General features: G+C 49.8%; 2 protein-coding genes across 4 annotated transcripts in view; both read right to left on the reverse strand.

Moving 5' to 3' along the window:
* CIDEA (cell death inducing DFFA like effector a) overlaps positions 1 to 11822 on the reverse strand; it is a 44670-nt gene extending 32848 nt beyond the window's left edge. Inside the window, exons 1-2 of one of the 2 annotated variants that reach the window (XM_037001105.2) lie at positions 11725 to 11822; positions 4556 to 4783 (exon numbers count right to left, since the gene is read on the reverse strand). In XM_037001105.2, coding sequence (XP_036857000.1) covers positions 4556 to 4593 — 38 coding nt within the window. In that variant the 5' untranslated portion in view covers positions 4594 to 4783; positions 11725 to 11822. Of the gene's footprint in view, positions 1 to 4166; positions 4298 to 4555; positions 4784 to 11724 lie in introns of those variants that run through there. The other variant, XM_073212808.1, reaches the window with a different exon arrangement.
* Positions 11823 to 12022: 200 nt separating this feature from the next.
* IMPA2 (inositol monophosphatase 2) overlaps positions 12023 to 20951 on the reverse strand; it is a 116981-nt gene continuing 108052 nt past the window's right edge. Inside the window, exon 8 of one of the 2 annotated variants that reach the window (XM_073212807.1) lies at positions 12023 to 12236. In XM_073212807.1, the coding sequence (XP_073068908.1) occupies positions 12172 to 12236 (65 nt within the window). In that variant the 3' untranslated portion in view covers positions 12023 to 12171. Of the gene's footprint in view, positions 12237 to 12455; positions 15678 to 20951 lie in introns of those variants that run through there. The other variant, XM_037001081.2, reaches the window with a different exon arrangement.

Raw genomic sequence — 20951 nt, forward strand, 5'->3', positions numbered from 1 at the left:
CAGGGGCAGCTGCTCTACTGGGGGCCACTTCCAACGGCTCAGGGCAGCCCTGGGCTGCCAACAGAAGGAGCCTCTCCCCACAAAGCAGGAAGCCATTGCCACTGTCCACAAGGCCTTCTAGAATCTATGCTCACCCAGGCCAGGGTCTGTCTGTACATTTTGTACTTTGCCACAGCACACAATCTAGTCACCGAGTAAAGACCAGGCTGGGACATAATCAAAGAAATGTGAGAGCAATGTGCTGGACTCTTAAGTCCAGGTGCTTGTGGCTGATGGCATACCTTGTGGGCACAAACAGCTTTGACCCAGTTAGTTGTGGTCCTGTGCCTCCTCACTGGCCCAGATGCTCCAGTTATGCAGCACACTTGATTATACAGACCTCTCATCTTTTCCCTTCTGACAAGGTTAAGTGCTGGCAGTCATTTCTGGTCCTCCCTCTTCTCTCTGCCCTCAAGATAGCATTCCTGAGCAAAAACGATACATGGCCTGTTGCCCTCCTCACCTGCTACACTTCCCAGTCCAGAACTGGGTCAGTGTTGGAGAAGATGTTTGTGGGGCACATGAAAAAAAATCATTGAAGATATAAAAATGAAATTCTGCTTTTCTTTTCAAGCAACAGGATGTACCAAATTATATGCAATCAAGACCATCCTATTGATAATATAAAAGGAGCAAAGTGAGGTTTGATACACATCGAACCTATATAAAATATACTATGTGAGAACTCTGCTCCAGGTAAATCAACAGCAGGGTGACTAGCTCGCTAAATGAACAACGCAGAACATTAATTCAACTCACTCTGATCCTCTTAATAGGATAACTTATGTTACTGGCAATAGCACAGTGGCTAAAATGTGTTGCTATTTTCCCCTCAATGTTTTAATACATCAAAGTTGAAACAGGAACACTGAGAAACCTTAGAATTCTGCTTCACCCTCTAAGCTCTGGGAAGTGCACACAGTCCTATGAGGTAGGAAGGGAAATAGGTCACTAGAAGGGGAAAAAAAACAAGGAAACAGGTTGTTCAAGGAATCAGATTATTTCAGGGAAATCAGGAGATAAAAGAAGTCAGAGTTCATAGAACATTCTTGAAAACTATGAAGGGGCATATCACCTAGAAATGAGGGATACAGAGAAGTCTTTTATTTTTCCCTGAAGGAACCAAGGAGTCTTAACTTACGAAACTGTAAAATAAAGCAACCAGCTACAGACTTGACAGTGGACTTGAACTTTACTCCAGGAAAACAAAGCTACTCCCACAGGTCATAAAAAAAGTATTTTCATATGCCAACCTATGGCTTGTGTTTATTCTGAAAGTGCTGCAGGTGAAAGGCAGGCCAAGGAACAACATCTCTGTCAAATAGAGACATGTTGGTGTCAGCATGACTGAGATGGCTCTATAAACCCATGTAAGATTGCCTAGGGAATATTCAGAGTCAATGACTGAGGGAATCTGCATTTTATCAGCTGGAAAGAAGGAACCTGTGTGGGAGTCACAAAGTGCAGAAAGGAGTTGCACATAAGTTAGCCCAGCATTTTCACCAAAGCCAAGAGTGACAACAGGAGTGTTACAAAAGGCGGTGATGTCAAGTGGGGGAAAGCACAGAAATAAGACAGGACTTGAGAAGTATTTGTCAGGCCTGGGTAGATGTCCAGAGATACACGGACAGTATAAGGGAAGGAGGGTCTAACCCAAGGGCAGCAGGTGAAGGAGGAGGGTCCACCTCGGCGATGCTTCCAGCTCTCCCAGCGGCTCCCCACACTCCATTAAGGACAACACACCTTGGGACACAGGCCCACAGGGAATGTGGCCAGCGCACAGCCTATCAAAATGCTTTAAGTAGTAAGAGTATTCAAACATGACCATGAAGTTCTAAACAATTTGAAATATTAATACAAGAGTTTAGACTCAACAAAGGAGTAAGCATCAGTAATCTGGGAGATTTACTTGTAGAACACTCAATTCCTTGCTTATATCATGAATAAGACTGGGGTACCATTTGTATTGAAGTGGCAGCTATACAAAACTAGAGTTTCTTGTTCAAGGAAAGGAAAGATGTACTAAATTGGAAGAAAAGTCGCTGTTTTGCACAAAGCAAAGCATTGTAATGACTGCTGGGTTGGCATGAATGTTACCATTGACAGGACATACAGAGCGTTGTTTGCCTACACACCCCATGTGGACATCCTCCATGACGTTGGAGGAGCTACGAGGCCTCAGGCTGCTTTTGTTATGATAAGACCTTTAGTGCCTATAGACAATTAACTAATGACTGGTTAAGAGTTTATAACTGCTTAACGCACCTGATGTTTAAAGATCATATGTATATTAAGTTACTTCCTTGGTAAAATGCAGTTATTTATTGATAAAAGGCAGAGTTAGGTCATACTCTAGCAGCTAGTTTAAATTAAGGAAGGCTGAGGAGACAGAAGTCTAGCATGACTGTAATTAAGAAACACTGTAGTCACCCTGCGGGTCTCTCACATGCATCTTCAGCCTGGACATGAGTTTAAAGAGGCAGGGGAAGAAACGTGTTTTCTTTTCAACAAGTATTACAGATTGTTTTCTTCCAGTTTAGTTTGGAAGCAGGTAGATTCCAAAGAATTATAGCAGCTCAAGTAGGAAGCAGGTAGATCTTCAAAGTACTGTAGTAACAATCTGTCCCTAACAAATAGTTTCTCGGAAAGAGGTAAATTCCAAAGAATTATAGCAGCTCAGGTAGGAAGCAGGTAGATCTTCAGAGAACTGTAGTAACAATAGGTCCCTAACAAATAGTTCCTCGCTCCTAGAGCTTGCCAAACTCAAAAGGAAAGTGTTAGGAGATTAGGTATTTCCCTGTTTTGATTTGCCAGCATTTCACAAGCAAATCACTTCCACGCATGCTCGACACGGTGGAAACCGCCCACACTCCGTCTGGATTTGGATATACTGCTGTCCCGTCAGGTGTGTCAGGTGTGAGGGCGTGGTGGGCCGTGGCTGCCTCCTTCTGCTCCAGGCAACGCCACTGAGAAATTGAGTGCCCTCTTACCAGTCCTTAAAACTCAGTCCACCAACTGTTCGCTCTGGGAAGAACTTGGGGGATGGGTGTGTTTGTATAATCATGGGGGAAGAGTCTGGGAGATGCACTCCGAACTGTCAACAGTGGTTATCCTGCCTGCAGTGGAATTGTCGGGTGGGTGGGTGGAGCTGGGACGACAAGAGGAAAGACAGGAAAGAAGCCAGGGGCCTTGCTTTTATGCCTCAAGGCGTTGGTGAAGCTGCCTTAAACAAGTCTGCTGTTCCTCACCTTCCCCCGGGCCTGCCCCCACCCCCAAGCCCCCATTCCACTCTTTCGTTTGCCCTTTGTTGTTGAAGAGAAAGCCAGGGCTCCAGGCAGACTACCTTCACATTTTGGCAGCTATTTTTCTAAGCTTGAATACTGCACGCAGCCCGTTTAGGCACCCAAGTTCAGATGCTTGTAGTTAACACATTTTCTAAAGTGACATCCCAGCCCCCTTCACCTCACCTGTGCCTCTGCCCCTGGGTACATAGGGTGTCCATCACCTCTGAAAACCTGAATTTTAAAGTATTCCAGGGCTTCGCCATCCTTTTCGGAGTACTTTGAAAGATCTTCAAGATACACGATCGCTTCCTTAATTAAGTCTGCACTCTAAAGTTACTTCCATGCAATGTTTTTAGGGTTTTACCAACAAGGACTGGATTTGGTATGTTAAGATAGGAAGCTGAAACGAAGCAGGGGGTGAAGGGGAGGAAGCAGCACTGAGGCCAACCAAGCAGAGGGTGGTGATGGTCCGCGGGCCCCTGGTCTCCCCCTGGGCAGCGGCGGTGCCTTCAGAGACGGCGAAGGGAGAGCGCTTCCCCCAAACACCCCCTTAGCATCCTGGGTGGGTTGAGCGAGCGCGCAGGGCCTACGAGTGCCCCTGGCTCAGCCCACCTGCCCTTGGAGACCAGAGCCCCGCCCGCTCTGAGCCGCGAGCCCGAGCCTCCCCCGGCCGCCGAGCACCCCCGCCAGTGCCCCTCCACTCGCCCTAGCTCCAGTCGTTGTCCCGGGGTCCCCTACAAGCCCTATCCCCGCACACTGTGGAGGCGTCGCCCTGGTTCTCGGGACGGGGCCCTTGTCTGCACCGGCGACAGCAGCAGCGGCCAGGAATTCGGCCACTGTCACCTGTTCCGCGGACACCCGAGCGCCTCGGGAGCGCCACACCGGGCACTAACGGCCAGCTGGAGCGGGCGGAGACGCGGCGGGTTCGGGCTCTCCACCCGCGCGGGGCCGCCTCCGTGGGCAGCACAAGGGCGGCTGGGACCGGGGCCTCAGAACGCGCAGGGTGCAGGGGTCGCGGGGCGCAGGGGGATTGCGAGGCGCAGGGGGACGCGGGGCAGAGGGGCATGAGGGGCTGAGGGGGTCGCGGGGCGCAGGGGCACGAAGGGCGGAGGGGAAATGAGGCGCGTGGGAGAAGGGGCGCCAGGGACGAGGGGCGGAGGGGTCTCGGGGCGCAGGGGCACGAGGGGCGGAGGGGTCGTGGGGCGCCCCCGCGACGGCGGGCGTGGACTCGCCTGAGAAGCGCCTCGGCGTAGTCGCGGGCGGTCTCCATCCCGCAGTCCCGCGGCAGAGCATCGCTCCCCGCCCGTCCCGCTTCTTTAAGCGCCGCCGCCTGCCCCGCCCCGCCCGCCGCGGCCAGCCCCGGGAGGGGTGAGCAACTTGGCGACTGCTTGCGGCAGCGGAAGGCCTTGGCGTAGCGTTTTGGGAGCGCGTCGGGGTCCACGACCGGTCGAGCGCGGTTCCTGAAAGGAAAGGAGCGACACATAGCAGCAATTCACCGGAGAGTTCCGCTTTATTAGGGAAAGGTGCTGGGTTATATAGGAGGGGGCATGAATTGATTGAGGTGTCACTTCTACGGGGCTGGTGGCTGTTGGCTAGGTGCTGGGATTGGGAGGGGGGCGAGAAGTGATTGGGCTTCAGGTGGCGCCGGCGGGAACTGAGGACCCCCGAAGAGAAGCCGGAAGTTTGTCATCTTACTGGTGGGGACCCTTCATTCCCCCCTTTCTCCTCTATGGGTTTGTGGACGTTGCTTTCTCTCTGGCTGCTTCCTGCTGAACAGGGGGCGGAGAAGGGAGTGAGGGCTTGAGGATTGGGAGGAAAGGGTTGATAGGACTCCCCACAGTAAGGATGAGTAGATGTGGACTTCTTCAGGTTGGAAATTAATGAAGGTTCTTTGTAACTATAGGTCGAGGACCTGTTGATTCTAATGGTGCTAAGAGGATATGGGTGTCAGGAGCGAGGCATCTGCGGCCATTGTTTCCAGGAACAGTTTCCAGCGGAAAGAGGGGTCCATCTCAGCATGTGGTGAGGAGGTCATGTGAGGGTGAGGGATCTTCTGTGGCCAGAAGCTGGTAGTTCCTGAGTAAAAACTGGTTGGAAGCTTGATTAGAGATTTTTCTGACTTGGGATTTGATGAACTTTATTATACAGGGTGAGAAGAGACAGGCGAGAAGAATGATTATTATGGGGCCTGCAGTGGGCCAGAGACAGGTGAGGAGGGGGTTTGTTAGTATTGAAGAGAATGGGTTGGAATTGGAAGCAGAGTGGAGACTGGAGGCAAGGTCGGTGAGTTTGGTAATGTCAGTTTCTACAATGCCGGATTCGTTGATGTAATAGCAGCACTCTTCTCAGAGGAAGACGCAGGTGCCGCCTTTCTCGGCTGTAAGCAGATCTAGGGCCTGCCGGTTTTGAAGGGTGACTTTAGCTAGCGAAGTGACCTGTCTTTAGAGAGAGGCTAGAGAATCGGCAGCGGATGTCAGGGCTCCCTCAAGTTTGGCGTTGAGATCTCTAACTGCCTATAGAGAGTGACCCAAGGCTTCTCCCGAAAACTCTACCCCAATGGCTGAGGTGATCGAAGAGCTACTGACCATGATGGGAAGGAAAGCAGCTCTTTTTGTGCACGAGGGCAAGGGAGGTTGGAGCTCAAGAAATTCTGCCATGCTGTAAACTGTGGGATTAGGGTGATGAGAATGCAGGGTATATCGGAGTTGAGAGGCAGTGAGTTGAAAAGACTGCCATTACACTAAAAGAAGTGTCCCGGTTGCGTAAAAGTCTTAGAGCTGGAGGTAGGGGTGTAGATAGAGAGGCAGTGAAGTGCACTGGAGGGGGGTGGAGTTGGGCCTACACAGTGGTGGATGGTGAGATTATCTGAGTATTCTGGTTCCCATAGGGGTATGTCTGCCAGGGGGCAGAGGGGTTGTCTTTCTGCATGGAAGGAGTAGTTGGAAATATTAAGGGGCAAGGCGGCCAGCAGTGGGCACTGTAGTGATGCGCACAAGAAGCAATTGGCGGTGTTGAGGGTGTGGTTGAGAAAGATGGTGGTGTCTTGAATGAGCTGTAATGAAGAGTAGGAGAAATGGGAGGAGGGGCGGGGATAAGAAGATGAAGAGGCGCCGTCAAGAGTTTGGATAATGACTTTTTCGGAATGTCTGCTATCTGATGCAACTTGAGAGATCTGGGAATGAGAGGGAACCTACTTTTGAGATATATGAAGGGTACCGTGGGGGGTTGAGGACTCCCCCCATAGTAAACTGAGGCTGTGACTCTGGCAGCTCATCAAGAGTCCCAGGGATCTGGGATTGATAAGAAGAATGAGCCGTTGGGATATTTCATGAAACGGTTTGAGGAGTAATACTGTGGGTACTGGAAGTTACTCATGTAGTGAATTGCACAAGACCAGTAGGGACATCTCTTGTAGGTGTCTGGTTATCGCCTGCAATAGGCTTGTTTTCGGTCATAGAGGAAGCAGAGGTAGGGAGAATAAGGGTAGCTGCTAGTGAACACTTCGGTGGAGGGAGGAAAGTGGAGGTATAAAGGCTCAGAGCAGCTTTTCAGAGGGCAGTCTGGTGTGGCAATGAGGGCAGTAATTTTTGTTTGATGCTGTGTGTAAGTCTGTCTGACTTTGAATCGCCATACAAAGGAGGCTGGGATGGTGGGGAAGACAATAGGAATGAGGGGGAAAAAAGCAAGAGAGCAGTAAAGGAGGAAAAAGTCATGATTCGGGTATGGATGGCAAAGGGGGTGAACGGGATTTTGGAGGAAAGAGGACAGTAAGGTCAGGAGTCTGGAGGGAGGGAGAGTCTGTAAACTTTTGTAGGTTAAGAGATCTTTTAGGTGATGTGGGGACAGAATGGTAAGGGGCGCCCTGAATGTCAGTTTATGAGCTTCTTTCTGCAAGAGCTGTCTAGCAGCTAATGATCGTAGGCAGGGGGCTCATCCCTGAACTGTGGGGTCTAATTGCTTGGAGAGATAAGCTACTGGGGCAAAGGATGGGCCGTAATATTGGCCTAGGACTCCTAGAGCTTGACTGGATCTCTCATGAATGTATAATGAGAAGGTCTTCGACAAATCAGGAAGATGGAGAGCTGGGGCTTCCACAAGGGCTTGATGGAGCTTAATGAAGGAGTGTCGGGGTGAGGAGGATAATGGTTTTTTAGGGGGGGCTCTTGCTGAGGTCGTATAGGGGTCTTGCCAACAGGGAGCAGGGAGAAGTTAGGGATCTACGCTCTAAAATATCTAGCCAGGCTTAGAAAGGAAAGGATTTCTGTCTTGGTTTTGGGAATGGGCAGGTCAGAGAGGAGCCATTTTCTGTCTAAGGTAATGGACTTTCTTTGTTGAGATAGAAGGAATCTGAGGTAAGTGACAGGAGGGGAAGAGATTTGAGCTTTGACGGGGGATACTCGGTAACTTCTGGACGCTAGAAGGTTAAGTAGGGAGGCAGTGTCAAATTGAGACGGTTCTCACGAGAGACTGCAGAGTAGAAGATTGTCCATGTATTATAATAAGGTGGACTTGGAGTGATCATGATGAAACTGTTTGAGGTCTTGAGCTACGACCTGTCTAAAAATATGGGGACTATCTCGGAAGCTTTGTGGCAAAACTGTCCAAGTGAGTTGTTCAGAATGTCTTGTGTATGGGTCCGTCCAGGTGAAGATGAAAAAATCTTGGGAGCAGGGGTCTAGAGGGATAGAAAAATGGGTCCTTGAGATCTAGGACTGAGACGTGGGATGCTGAGGCAGGGATCTGCGATAAAAGGCTGTATGGATTTGGAACTAAGGGATGGATAGGGACAATGGCTATGTTGATGAGGCGAAGGTCTTGGACAAGGCGGAAAGATCTGTTGGTTTTTTAAACAGCTAATATGGGGGTATTAAATGGGGAGTGAGTGGGTCTGCTTGAATGATGGGTTGGAGGCCTATGAGGGCTGAAGTGGTTAGGGGGTATTGGGCCTGACAAATATACTGAGAGGGGTCACATAATTTGATAGAGGCAGGGGGACATAGGGCCACGGAGGGGCTTGTAATGTCCTAAACTTGGGGATTTACAGGGTGTATGAGGGCAGAACCGGAGCTTTCATTTGGTAGAGGGGGGATCGTTGGCTATGAGGGCTATCAGAAAGGGAGTACTGGGGGCTGTGGGAGTGGATATAGTTATGGAAACGTGGAGGAGGGAAAGGATGTCTCATCTTAGTAAAGGGATGGGACACTGGGGCATAACCAGGAAGGAGTGGGAGAAAGGTATGGGATTGTCTTGGATTGTGCATAAAGGAGGGGGTGGTTAATGGGAAAATCTGTTTACCTCTTACCCTGACTATAGGAGTAATGGCAGGCATGGTAGGGCCCCGGTATTCTCGCAAGACTGAGAAGGTGGCTCCTGTGTCTAGGAGGAAGGAGATGGGGCGACCGTCTACTGTTAAAGTAACCCTGGGCTCCTGTTTGGTGAAGGAAATGGTCGGGCGAGAAGTTCCCGGGCCCCGTCAGTCTTCTTCTGCCAGCCCCACTATGGCGGGCTTAGGATGGGGGTTGTTCGTCCAGCCTCCCCTTTGGGTGGTTGGGCAATCAGACCCCCAGTGGCCCTTTTTGTGGCATCTGGGGCATGGGATGGTAGGAGATCTGGGGGAGGGGCACGCCCTTGACCAATGTCCCTCTTTTCTACACTTGAAACAAGCTCTTGGGGGGGGCTTGTTTGTAGAGGGGCGCCCAGGTTGTGGTTTTATCAGCTGGGCCAACATCTGGAAATTGGCCTGATCAGCCTTTTGTTTACGGCATTCTTTCTCCTCCTCCCGCTTATGGAAGACTTTAAAGGCCACTGTTAGGATCTTTGTCTGTGGGATAGCAGGGCCCTGTTCTAACTGTTTGAGTTTAGCTTTAATGTCAGGGTAGCTTTGAGCTAGGAAGTATGTCATAAGGACATGTCTTCTTTTAGGTGTTTCTGGGTCTAGGCTGGTATAGTGTAATAGGGCTTGAGTGAGTCTGTCTAAGAACTCGGAGGGGGTTTCGTCTCTCTTTTGAATTATGTCTTGGAGCTTTTGAAAATTGACTACTTTACGAGTTGCCTTTTTCAGACCTGCTATTAAGCAGGAGGCAAAAATATCTCGAGAGCAGAGACCCATGGCGGTGTTATAATCTCACTGTGGGTCTTGTTCCGGGACAGCAGTGGGGCCAGGGGGATAGGTGGGGTCAGTCCTGTGGGTTTCAGTAGCATGCGTTTGGGCAAAGTCTCAAACTCGTCTATGCTCTTCAGGGAGGAGAGTATTGGCCAGGAGCATGAAAATGTCATGATGTGTGAGGCTGTAAGACTGGAGGGTCTATTGAAACTCCCTGATGTATGTCATGGGATCAGTGGAAAAGGAACTTAGGCGTTTCTCTAGTTGGGCTAAATCTCATAAGGAGAAAGGGACGTGAACGCGCACAATGCCTTTGGATCCTGCTACCTCTCGGAGGGGGGCGATAATTTTGGGAGGCTCTCGGGACTGAGTCTGAGGGGGACTAAAGGGTTCTGGCTCAGTCTGTGGGGGAGTGACGCGGTCTAGCCGTGCTTAGTCGAGCAGGTCCTGAAGTGCAGAAGGGGGGCAAAGAAAATAAAGAAAGATAGAATCGGACCCACATGTCGCCAGCTAGCAGCTCAGCTGCTTACTTCTGCCGCTCTAGTTGGGCTTGAACTCATGACTCTGAATTAAGAGTCCCATGGTCTACTAACTGAGCTGCAGCAGGGCTCTAGTTAATTGCTTATGGAATGCATAAGCAGAATGTTCTTTGTTCTCCATTCCTGCCACATCCGCAAGTGGGGGAAGGGCATGTTTAGAAGCAGGGGCGGTGTTTCTACACATCTTCAAGGTCTCCCTATTTTCAGAGTGAGGAGTCTTGGCAAGATATGTTTTTGTGGACAGATAACTTCTAAGGACTGCACATGTTTTTGTGGGCAGATAACTTCTAAGGACTGCACCGGTTGTTCTGTAGCTTGTGCTTTCCCATGCTGCATTCAGACATGGGGGAAGGTGCTTTCCCAATCTCCCTACAAACATGTGAGAAGACAAAGGCGGTCCCTAACGGGAGAAACAGGTGATGAGGGCAAAGACGGAGGAGGCCCTTGGGACTTAGTTAAAGGGGGGGCTGAAAGGCTCAGGCTTAATCTGGGGGGGACGAAGGCGGAGGAGGTGAGATGGGGGAGGAGATGGTGGGGAAGGAAGGGAGAAGGGCTGTTGTAGGAGAAGAAGGGGAAGGGAGTGAACGGGAGGCTTCTGCAGGGGCGGCGGCTTGCAGGCTAGGAGAACTTGGGAGGGGGCTGGGGGAGGAGGAGGTGGAAAGCTTCGATAAAGGGAATCTCCTTCCATTTTTTCAGGTGCTGGCAGTAGTTAAAAAGATCGCGAGTGATGTTAGGATCAAGAGTTCCCCCTGTGGGCCATTGGTTGTTATTGTCTAGGGGGTATGTCAGCTAATCTTGGGAGCAATATTTACGGAGAAGTTTTGGTTTTATATCAGGCATCAGGGAGAGGGTAGCCAGATGCTTAAGCAGGCATTCAAGAGGTGAACTTTCAGGGAGGGATGAGGAGGCTCCCATGGCTAAAGGACAGAGAAGGAGACAAACAGGGGAAGACGAACAGAGATCCTCGGACTGGAAGCAGACCACAAGGAGACAAAGGGCGTCCCCGATGATCCTTGGTGGTCTGCGGAAACTCGTATAAGAGTCGGAATTTCTTGGGAAGTGTGGGTCGTCACCCATACTTCCCTAAGAAGGCAGAGTGCCGGAGTCACGAGGTACCTAGCGCTAGGTGTTTTCGGCGGACGGAGCAGAAGGAGGAGGGGGGGAAAAGGGAGCGTTCTCATCCACAAAGGAGTCACCTCGTTTATGGCTGTTGGAGGGGGGTGCCTGAGAGTGGGCCGCAGCCGTGAAGGCCTTAGACGGGGATTTATGACTGTCAGAGGAGGGGCCTGAGCGTCCGCCGCAGCCGTAAAGGCTTGAGGTTCTGATTTATGGCTGTTTGGGGAGGGGCCTGAGGGTCCACCGCAGCCGTGAAGGCCTGAGGCAGGGAGAGTTCCCTCCTCATCCCCGAGCGTCAGGGCCTTGCGGGACGATCACGGTCAATGGCACTGCGATAGCTCGGGGAAGAGTGGCCCACCCCGGGGAAATTTTGCTTAAAAACTTTCAGCACTGATGGAAGGGATGGTGAATGCGTTTATGACTGTCGGAGGAGGGGCCTGAGCGTCTGCCGCAGCCGTAAAGGCTTGAGGCGGGGATTTATGGCTTTTGGAGGAGGGGCCTGAGGGTCCGCCACAGCCGTGAAGGCCTGAGGCGGGGAGCGTTCCCTCCTCATCCCCGAGCGTCAGGGCCTTGCAGGACGATCACGGTCAATGGCACTGCGATAGCTCGGGGAAGAGTGGCCCACTCCGGGGGGAAAACTTACCTAAAGGCCAGAGAGGAGTGGTGAGTGTTATGATCCAGCGCCAGAAAAAGAGGACGAGGGCAAGCTGCTGCTGGTGTCTGGGGGAAGACGGGGCCCAGTTGGGGTGTCCCGTCTTCCGGGTTTTGGCACCAATGAAAGGAAAGGAGCGACACATAGCAGCAATTCACCGGAGAGTTCCGCTTTATTAGGGAAAGGTGCTGGGTTATATAGGAGGGGGCATGAATTGATTGAGGTGTCACTTCTACGGGGCTGGTGGCTGTTGGCTAGGTGCTGGGATTGGGAGGGGGGCGAGAGGTGATTGGGCTTCAGGTGGCACTGGCGGGAACTGAGGACCCCGAAGAGAAGCCGAAAGTTTGCCATCTTACTGGTGGGGACCCTTCATTTCCGACGACCCGGGAACCCCGGCTGCCCTGTGGGCCTCTCATGGTCGCTTGTCAGCCTGTTGTCTTACGCGTTCTTGGGGTCGGGGCCATCGGCGACACCACCAACGCTGGCAACAGGGCCTCGGCTGGCTGTAGAAAGGCGGATGTGTTTGTTTTAAACCCAGGCCATGGCGGGAGGGTGGGGCTCAGGACGTGTGCACAAGTTATTGCTGGGGCTGGAGCCCCTGTCGCGAGTCTGCCTCTCCAGGTGAGCTCTTTGTCCCGGACACGCAGCCCTCCGGATCCTCGATGGGGCCTGGCCTCATTCCCGTCAGGTGGCTTCACGGCTGTACCGTGGACATTTGGGGGCAGTAAGAAGGGCAATTAGAATGGAGGGGCAACAGAAATGTTGGACGTCGTTAACAATCTTTTAGTTACACGTAAAGGGCTAGGTCACAGTAAAGAAAGCAGAGAAAAACTGAGCCAGGGCTGAGGGATTCTATCCACGTCCTGCATGCATTGATGTCTTTATCGGGAGATGCAATTCAGGATGTTTCAGATCTCAAAAGAGTGCGAAGCTTGTCAGAGATTCCATGTGCCCTTAATTACAAAATCGAAGCAGAAATCTCTTGAGTATAGGTTGAGTAGAACAGCCCCATATGCCAACCTTTTAAAACGCGTAAACTTTCCCGGAAAGAGATTTGCTAGTTCAATACTCTCCAGCAGTAGTAAAGTGATTGGTTCTGGAAGTGAGTAACTGCTGCCTGCCCTGCAGGGACCCATATTTTCAAAGAGTTGTAGCTTGACCTGTGCCTCCCTTCTCCTGACTCAACTTGGTTTGGGCACACTGACCTGATCAGTGGCCCCTTCTCCCTGCACTCCTCAGTTTAGCTCACTGAAACAAGCACAGCTGCTTCCCCTGGAGGGTCACTGGTGTCTGAAAGCCTCATTTGACTTGCAAGAGTGTTGAAGCCAAAAGCAATCTCCTTCCAGTTTCCTCACTGCCAGGGACCGCTGCGAACTATCCAGCCCCGGGGCACAGAGGGGGTGTTCCCTGCATGTTTATGTCCCCTGTGATATAATGAGTCATAAGAATGACCAAATATGTATTTCTTAGGTATATTTGGTCTTTCAGTTCCTGAAAACACTGCAGTCTTAAAGGTGAAATGGGTGTTTTGCCATCTGAATGAGAGACTTTTGGACTGTAAGTCTGGGGAGAGGAAATTCCGGGTCAAAATACCTCTAAAAACCAAAATCAGTCAAAGGGAGAAATAAAGTTTAAAACCCATTTATTGCTCACAAACTGCAGTCCTGGGCCATCTTTCTCCTCTGCTCAGGAAGAAGCCTGCAAGTAAGCTAGCCAGCCCCGTTCCCCTTGACCTCTCAGGTTAGGCACACCCTCGGTTGCCCAGGTAATTATCCATTGATATGGAGATCAACTTCTCTCCACCCCTGAGGATATGCAAATACACTAAAGCCAAGATAGATACTCTGGAAATGTTACAATTTTACCCACAGACCACCCCTCCAAAAATCTCGCCTTACAGTCTACTCGTTCCTCTTCTTCCACATGGTCCCTGGGTGAGAAAACTGGAGCATTGTGACCAGACTAATGACATAACAATAGCAACAGCAATAAAATTATGACAATCCTCAAGCTGGAAGATTCAGCTAGGTTCAAAGTCCCATGCATTCCATAGGCAGGCAGTAGCTAAGGGTTCAGAGCAATCATCATGCAGCAGCTGTAGCCCGGGGGCACATTCAGGTCAGAAGGACTGTAGGAGAAAATAACCTTAAGGGCAATAAGATACATGTTTTAATGACACCAGCATATGCAAATCTTCTCCATCAGGTAGGATACATGCAAGAGAGTGGTCCTGTGGTAGGACAGTGGCAGGAATGGGATCTCATCCTGCTCTAGTATACCAGACTTTCACCTGCCTCCCTGCGGGAGTTACAGATGGATCAGTACATAGGGCTACGGGAGGTACATGCACTGTCCATAATCATAAAACAAAACTTCCCCACAAGATGCTCTTACCACCTGGACATTTTGGGTACACTACCGTGACCTTTGGGGGCCATTCAGCTGTTACTGCAGGAATACACAGGAGGCCAGCTTCCAGGCCTTTCCCCCAAGGTGCCAGAAGGGTCAGCCATTGCTGGTTGGTGTCAGAATGTCCAGGGCCAGGTCCACTCAACAGTGTCTCCAGGGCTCAGTGCAGTAGGGGCTGGCGGCAGGATGTTGCTCTGCTGGTCATATCCTGGCTTCAATACCTCTTCTTTGGTTTGGACATATAATTGTATAGGAGAGGCAGCAAGGTGTGAGCAAGGGCTCAAAGCTCCTTTATGTGGCTTCTCATTCAAACGCCACAGCACTGTCCATAGGTGAACTGACCAACACTGTAGACTATTGGTGTCCGACTTCAGGCCAGATTTCAACAAACTGTTGTGCCTCTCTATCATGCCTGACCAGTAGAATTATATGGTGCATGAAATTTCCACTTTATTCCTAATTGTTGCACCCATTCTTGTAACACATGTCCAGTAAAGTGGGTGCCTGATCACTTTCAATCACCTGTGGGCGGCCATAGGCTGCAAAGAGACACTCCAGGCCCCTCTTGGTAGTTTGCTGATCTGCACAACATGCAGGAAAACCAACCAATAGTCCAGTAGCTGTGTCCACACATGTCACGGCATACCAATATCCTTCTGATATGGGCAGAGTCACAATTTAATCTATTTGCTACCTGACACAGGGTATTGGCCCCCTTACTATTGCCCCATGTTGCTGTGGGACTCAGTGTAAGTCCCTCTTAGAGCTAACAAGGCACCCCTTCTGGGCCCTGCTGACTTCTTCAAAGGTCAATGGCAAGCCCCTCCGCAGGCTACAGCCCACATTACTTTTTGCCCCACGTGCAACAAACGCTGGAGCAGCCATTGGGCCACATTAGAGGCAGGCTTTCCTTCTAGCCAGGGCACCTGGGCCAATGTGTCTGCTTCATCATTCCCTGGGGATGCCAAAGGCACATGATATACAGTAAGTCTTAGTCTGACTAGAGGCCCATAGGTCTTGCCACAGCTCTTCCCCCAAAGGGGTTGGTGACCAACTATCCAGTTGGCATGACACCATGTCGGTAGCCACAGGGTCAAGCCCTGATAGGCGGCCCAGCTGTCAGTGCAGACAAGTATGGGGAAGGCTCCTGGGTGATCATGAGTCATACTGCCCACAACTCAGCCCATTGACTGCTCTTCCCCTCTCCATTCTCCATCCATATTGTCTGTCTTATGATGGAAAGCCACAGCCCTCCACTTCAGGGGCTGCCCATAACTGGAGCCATCTGAGTACCAAGCATCTTCAGGTATAGGGGCTTTTCCCTCCTGATAAGGAGTCTTGGCTACCAAGTGCTGAAAAGCAAGTTCTTCCTGCTTTTCACTGGTATAGGTCACTGGCCCCAATAAGCACTGAAATTCTCCACTTAAGGGGCTAGTAGAGAAGCCACTGTGCTGCTGTAAATATGTGCCCCATTTGGCCATTGTAGGCATCTGTGCCATGCCACTCTGTGGTTCGGGTCCAGTCTCACATCCACCCTGCAATGGGATGCAATAACATGGTTATTACCTTGGTCGGAGCTGTTCTGGCAATGGGTTCTGTAGCCAGAAGGCATGGTACACAGCAGCCAGTTGCTTCTCTGTCAAGGTGTACTGGACCTCTGCTCCTTTCCATAGTTGTGACCAGAATCCAATAGGTTCGCATGTCTGTTCAAGTGCTGCCAAAAACCCCATCCATAACCATCTTTGGCTACGTCAACATCTAGCTCACAGGGTCTTGATGAGCCCATTACATTCAACCCTTGTATGGCCTTGACTACCTGCTTGGCACCAAAAGCAGCTGCACATATCTCATCCCAGTCCCACTGTATAAGGGCTTCAGTCCCGACCGGTATAAGGGCTTCAGAATTTGTGCCAAGTGTGGGATAAATACTCTCCCATAGCCCAAAAACTCTTGTAATACTGCCACAGTGGTAGGGGTGGGGAAAGCCTGGACCTTGTCTATGACTGCTTCAGGAACAACTTTAGTTTTACCTGACCAGACAACCCCCAAGAATTTCATAGACAAACCAGGTCCCTGAACCTTGTTGTTCACAGCCCATCCTTTTTCCTGTAGATGTTGCAACAGTCTAGGAACTGCCCCTTATAAATCTGAAAGAAAATCAGATGTGAGCATAATATCATCAATGTAGTGATACAACCACACTGTTTGTGGTTTCCTCCATATGGCGAAGTCCTGGGCTACAAGTCCATGACGGATGGCGGGACTGTGGAGGTATCCCTGCAGAAGGACAGTGAATATCCACTGCCGGCCTTCCCATGTGAAGGCAAACTGTTTCTGGCTTTCCTGTGCTATGTCAATAGAGAAGAAAGCATTAGCAAGGTCTACTACTAATGATACCTTCACAGTTCATGGCTGAGGGTGTCCAGAATGTCTGCTATGGAGGGGACAGCAGCATACAAAGCAGGTGTGACTTTATTCAATTCCTTGTAGTCCACAGTCATACACCAGTAGCCGCCTGGCTTTCTCACTGGCCACACTGGGGAATATAAAGGACTATGAGTGGGCTTTATGAAGCCCACCCTCTCCAACTCCTGTAGAATTTCTCCAACTTCCTTGTGTCCCCAGGAAACTTTTACTGCTTAATTTTTGTCACCTGCCAAGGTACAGGCAGAGCTACAGGTGGGTGCTTAGCACATCCCCTCAGAACTGCCTTTACCACCGTACCCTCAGTCTGAACTCACCTGCAGTGATCTGTAACCACAGGCCCTGCAGGATATCTACCCCCAAAATATATTCAGGGATGGGAGAGATGTACACAGTATACTCCTTTGGGAGTAAATGCTCTATCTCCAAAGAGATCTGGGCTTTCTTCACTCTAATTGCCTTACCCTATAACCATCTATCACAACATGTATCCCAGGAAAATGCTCAGGGTTTCCATAAATCAGAGAACACTCAGCTCCAGTGTCCACCAGCACCAGGACACTTTGTACATTTACAGGGGACCAATGAATTACTAATTCTACATGTGGCCTCTGGTCCCCACCATGACCCCCAAGGTGGGGACTTTGACTCCCTCTTCAGTCGATCTGCTCAATCATCCTCCTGTGGGGTGAGGGCTCAGGAGAATCCTTAGTACTGTCTCCCATGAAATTTTGCAGGGACACAGGCCAGGCATGAGGCCTTGATGCTGGTTTCCGTGTCCTGGACCTCAGCAGCTGGAACTGCTGCTCTGGCTTTAATTGGTGCCACAGTTCTAACAAAATTCTATTGGGCTGCCCATTGAGTTTTTCTTTCACTACCCTGGCCTTTATCAAATCAATCCACATCTGGGTCCTCGAGACCTTCACGGGACCTTTTGCACTTCTCCTTTCAGTCGTGGCCTGTACTTCCCTTAGGGCCCTCATCGTTTCAACCTCCCCCAGATCTGCCAAAGTACAAGTAGCCTCACTTGTGGGTAGCCCTATGTGGGGGGCAAGAGTATTCACTGGGGACCCAAAGAGAGATTTGAGAGCTGTATGCAGCACCAGGTTTCTCATTCCTATAGTGAACACCTCCTCACCAGGGCCCTGGGGGTCCATATTATAGAGGATGTTTTTCATACCCAATTCCCACAGTACCTGCTGGAGTTCTGCATACATTTTCCAACTACTGGGAAAATACGGTAAATCACCCTGATTAGGTAATACTATCCTGATGGCGGCTGGTACCGGCTGTGGTGGCCTGGGTGGCAGATCTGCCAATGGCCCCGCCTCCTCTTCTCCCTCAGGCTCCTCCAACAACATCTCCTCCTCCATCCACCATTTCCGAGGCTGAAGGCACTACTCTTTCCTCCCCCTCACCCACAGTCTCTGGCAACTCGGCTTTTCCTGCTGTCTCACCCCTTGCCACTGCTAAGGAGTCTTCTAGGAGCATGACTTGCCTTTCAGTAACTGTCTCTCTTCTTTAACAGCATCCCATAGGTTATCACCCAGCTCCTCCAAGCGATGCTGAAGTGTGTCTCTCTCCCGCCTGAGTCCCTCAATAATTCTTTCTCCTGTATAATATTTTCCACTATCTGGATGAAAATAGACCCTACGATGTCAGCCACTACACAGCCCCCTAAGATCTCCAAGCAGTCTTCCAACTCATGGAGTGCTAAGTCTGTAGCTTCTGGTGTTTCCACCTTTCCCCAGTTCTGGGGAAGGCCTCACCTCTCAAGGAGGTACTTTACCCTAAACCAATTCCCCACTAGGGGTTCCCAAGTTGAAAGCCCCACAGCTGGGGGGATAATAAGGCGAAGCGGCACCCTCTTCTGCTGCATCCACTGGGGCCTCCCCACCATTCACAGGAGCAGCCCTCCCAAAGGTTACACTCATTATGAGAGATTTCAGGTTCAGAGGCACCCTGCCAACTGCACAGGGTGTAAGTCTGGGGAGAGGGAATCTCAGGGCAAAATACCTCTAAAAACTGAAATCAGTCAAAGGGAGAAATAAAGTTTAAAATCCTTTTATTGCTCACAAACTGCAGTCCCAGGCTGTCTTTCTCTGTTCAGGAAGAAGCCAGCAGGAAGCTAGCCAGCCCCCTTCCCCTTAACCTCTCAGGTTCAGGCATGCCCTCGGTTGCCCAGGTAATTACCCATTGATATGGAGATTAACTTCTCCCCACCCCTGAGGATATGCAATTGCACTAAAGCCAGGTGAGATATTCTGGAAATGTTACAATTTTACCCACATGGACTCCCACCCAAGGGTGGGCCTGGTGGTTGAATCAGCCAATGGCCAAAATTTAGTCAATCTTGGCTATGCATGATGCCCTCACAAAATCCACAAGAAGGACTTATTGCTCTTCTCTCTGTTGGGTCCTGCTTCTCAGTTGATAGCTTCTGTGCTTGGGGAATGAGAACACCTACATGTGCCACTGAGCCAGGCCCCAAGCTCCACAAAGATAGAGCTTATATTTTTGGGACCTTGTCCTAGGTCTTCATCTGGCTGTTAACTTGTATCCTTTATGGTAACCTTTATTAAAATGGTAAACGTACATTTTTTCCTGAGCTCTGTGAGCTGCTCTAGCAAATTAATTGAATCCAAGGGGGAGGTCATGGGAACCTCCAATCTCTAGCCGGTTGGTCAGAAGCACACGCTTGTGATTGGCATCTGGAGTGGGGGGTGGAGGGCAGTCTTGTAGGATGGAGCCCTTAACCTGTGATAAATATGCTCGAGAAAATGTCCAACCTCACTAATGATCAAAGGAAGATAAGTTAAAACCATAACTGGATCACCTATCTTTTAATAAAGATTTTTAAAAAACCATCAAAACTGATAAGGGCACAATTAAATAGGAATTTATACTCTTTCTACTGATGGGAGTATAAATTATTCCACCTTCTTGGAAACTAATTCAGGAATTTGTATCACAAAAATGAAAAATGATCATTACCTTTGATCCATTCATTCCACTTCAGGGAATCTATTTTGGCAAATGCCAGTATCACATATGTGTCTTTTAGTTTCTCATCTATCTACAAGTTCCATGTGTCTCCCAAAGAACTGGTGCACCAGGAGGCTCAGACTAGGCCACCATATCAGGTGGGCTCTGCGCATGCACTCACTCCCCTTAGTTGCCCCTGTTGTGTGCCTGCAGTGGGACTGCACCATACTCTCCAGTTCCAGGGCCTTGCCCACTGCAGCCTGTGACCTGGAGCTCATGCCTTTGTTCTCTCTGGAACCACCACTTCCACCCTGCAGGAATGACTTTGTCAGGGTGTGGTGGCCCCATTAGAAACCTGTCCTTGCTTCTCCACTGGCGTGGATGGAGCAGAGTGACCTTGGGTCTGGGGAGGAAGCAGCATGCACCTCAGCTTCTGTATATCCAAACCCTCCTGGGTCTCAAGGTATCCCCTGCAAGGAGGAATGTACCCCTGTTCTGAGGGCTCAAGGCTTCAGTTCATATAAAGGATTGGTAATGCTCCAAGGATGGACTCTTCCTTGTTAGGTGGGGCAGGTCAAGCCCTGACTGCAGCACTGGGGTCAGAACAAAAGACACTTGTGTGGAAAGGGCAAGGTTTTGACATTTCAGGAAGATTTATAGTAGAGCAATAAATAGAGCATATGTTTCAAGCTTCTTCACTTTATGAATTAATAAGCATATTTGTTTAATGAGGTACCTGGATTCATGGCCAAAAATTTAGAAAGACAAAAGCTTTCATAAAAAAATGGGTTGCGTTATAGCAGCCTGAACCTTCTCTATTTCATTATTAGGTAACAGCAGGACTGGCCTAGAGACAGGCAATTCCTACCTTTGCACTTTATAATGAAAGCCAATTTGTAATGGTAGAATCTGAGGATCATGCTAATAAAAGTGATCTACAGATTGTATTCACAATTTACATACCACAGGAAATTTTTTTGTGTGCTTTTTAAGAAATGTATACTAATTCTTACTGTCTTTCTGAGCCCCCTCCACTTTTCTTCTTTAATTGCAAATAAAATTTTCAGTTTCTGACTGGTATATGGATCCAATGAGATAGTCAATAAATATTGCCAAACATACAAAAAGAAAAGAAAAACAGCTTACAACTTCTTCTTTGTGAGCTTAAAACTCAGTCACGCAATGTTTCTTATTATGTAAGTGGGAGAAGGGGATTAAAGCCTGTAAGAATTATGAGGCTCTGCTTATAATGTCTTAGGTGAATCTCTTGGAATGAGCAAAGAGTTGTTTGTAATACCCAGATCATATTTTGTACCTGTGACATGCACTCAAACACACACACACACTCACAGGCTTCAGTCAGAATCTCAGTGTTGGGTTAGATGAAGCCTGTCTTTCTA

Source organism: Manis javanica, chromosome 9 (genome assembly GCF_040802235.1).
Source record: "Manis javanica isolate MJ-LG chromosome 9, MJ_LKY, whole genome shotgun sequence".
Lineage (NCBI taxonomy): Eukaryota > Metazoa > Chordata > Mammalia > Pholidota > Manidae > Manis > Manis javanica.